This window comes from Nicotiana tabacum, chromosome 14 (genome assembly GCF_000715075.1).
Source record: "Nicotiana tabacum cultivar K326 chromosome 14, ASM71507v2, whole genome shotgun sequence".
In the NCBI taxonomy this organism is placed as follows: domain Eukaryota; kingdom Viridiplantae; phylum Streptophyta; class Magnoliopsida; order Solanales; family Solanaceae; genus Nicotiana; species Nicotiana tabacum.
In genome coordinates, this window is record NC_134093.1 from 110,657,136 (window position 1) to 110,659,318 (window position 2,183).

General features: G+C 29.7%; 1 protein-coding gene across 1 annotated transcript; it reads left to right on the plus strand.

The window, feature by feature from the left end:
• Positions 1 to 543: 543 nt before the first annotated feature.
• Positions 544 to 1,948, plus strand: LOC107773737 (uncharacterized). The gene is made up of 3 exons (XM_016593162.2): positions 544 to 687; positions 854 to 961; positions 1,510 to 1,948. Exons 1-3 carry the CDS (start codon positions 607 to 609, stop codon positions 1,747 to 1,749), a joined length of 429 nt encoding a protein of 142 aa, XP_016448648.1. The 5' UTR covers positions 544 to 606; the 3' UTR covers positions 1,750 to 1,948.
• Positions 1,949 to 2,183: the final 235 nt, after the last annotated feature.

Below are 2,183 nucleotides of genomic sequence, written 5' to 3' on the forward strand. Positions count from 1 at the left end.
CGGTTCATTAAAAACATAAGTTTGAAAGTTGAATAGTATATCAGTTTCTCTCTATACTTGTCTTTACTTTACGGTATTTATTTTATAACAAATTTGAAGTTTTTATTTTACTCTTTAAGATATATTTTTATAGTCATAAAAATGTCAAGATAGATTTAATACTACATAAGTGTCAAGAAGTACCTTTTCCCCTAATTTTAAGAGATTTTTATACAAATAGACGACTAAATTGTTTACTTTTTTTAGCTGGTACACATAAATTATGTCTTTGATTATATACGTATACATATATTATACATTAACGGCTCTTTTTAGTTTAAGCGTTTAAGTGAGCGTCTATTTAGGTTCACATCCACCCTGGACCTAGCCCCATCAAAGCCAAAAATGAAAATAATAAACTAGCTAAAAACAGAGTGACAACCAATAGAGATGAAAAAAGGAGTATGTCAGCATATATCTTGACATTCCGTGATCACCTATTACATCATTCGTTCTATAATTTACCTCTATAAAAACCTCTTATTCTTCTCTCTCTTTATTCATTCATATCAACAAACAAACCATTAATAAAAAGAGTGATAGAAAGAAAACAAAAGAGAGAATATTATGGCATCAAGAAATGTTCAGAGTAAAATGGTTGCCCGTAGAAAGCTTCATTATTTACGAACTCTTACCAACTCCAAATCAGTAATACTAATATTCTTCTTTAGCTTTTCTCATCAAATTGAATTCAATGTTTTGATTTATTTTATACCCTCTTTTTTCCTTTAATCTCTTTAAATTTTCAAAATAATGGAGTACCAAAAAAATAGTAAAGAAACTGCTTAATCGTTTTTTTCTTTTTTTTTTGAAGGTGAAAAAGAGCTCTATCATCTTTGATGCCTTCGTTTACATTCTCAAGCTGAGACTCCAGCTAGAAGCCATCCAAAGAGAGTATCACCACCTCTTAAACCATGTTCAAGTACTCTCTCTCTCTTTACTTTTTTACTTCCTCCATTTCATTTATTTGAGCAGCGTTTTGACTGGACAAAGAGTTTAAAAAGACTTATCGCACATACAAGAAATACCTTTACAACTTATGGTATTAGATATATCATGACATTTTTATCGCTAGAAGTAACATATCATTTAACGACAAAACGAAAAATTTAACATTAAAATATTTTAAAATATAGAAAGATGTTAGTTTTTTTAGAACAGACCAAAAAGAAAAATCGAATATTTTTTTATAAAATGAAAATACTTAAAAGTACCTTTGCAATTTGTGATGTTATAACTAGAGCATGTTATTTGAGGACAAAATAGGAAGTTTTGAGTTAAGATATAGTTGAGCTGAGGTCTATCCGAAACAACCTCTCTACCTTCACAAGATAGGGGTAAGGTTTGCATACTCACTACTCTTCCTAGTGTGGGATTACACTGATTTTATTTTGTTATTATTGTTGTTATTTTTAAATATAGAAAGGTGTCAGTCTTACGAAAGAATTGTGTGATTTTTTCTTATAATAGGAAGTGAAGGTGGAGAAGTTAATTGGGAAAAGATTTGTGGTGAAAGTGACTTGCAAAAAGGGCAAAGAAATGCTAGTTTCAATTTTAGAGGCTTTTGAAGAGATGAAACTGAATGTTGTTCAAGCTAGGGTTACCAGCAGGTACTTCTTTGGAATGGAAGCAATTGTAGAAACTGAAGATGAAGCTTTGGATGTAAGAGCTATGACTAAAGCAGTTCAATTGGCAATCCAGAAGAAGTAAAGTCTAGAGATACAAAAGTGAATCTTTAAGTAATATTCTTGTTTGGAGCAGAGACGGAACTAGGATATAAAGTTTATAAGTTCTGAATTTGCTAACTAACTCTGCTCCTAGTTGGGAGAAGTGTACCTCTAACTTTTGTTTTCCTTTTATTATCCTTGTAGCTAGATGTTCATGTAATGAAGAAAAAAATTATCACTTTCGTTTTGTTATCCATAAGGTATGAAAGTGAAAGAGAAAAGCCAAATTATGAAGTTGGATATTACGATAAATTTGAGCTCTTTTTTAGTTTGTCGTAACTACGTGACGGATAAACAAAATTTCAACTGTTTTTCAAATAAAATATATATCCAAATATAACTTTAACTTTTAAAAATTATTTTTTAACACAACTTCAAAAACTCTTTTTTCAAGTTTCAATCAAATTTATGTCTAAA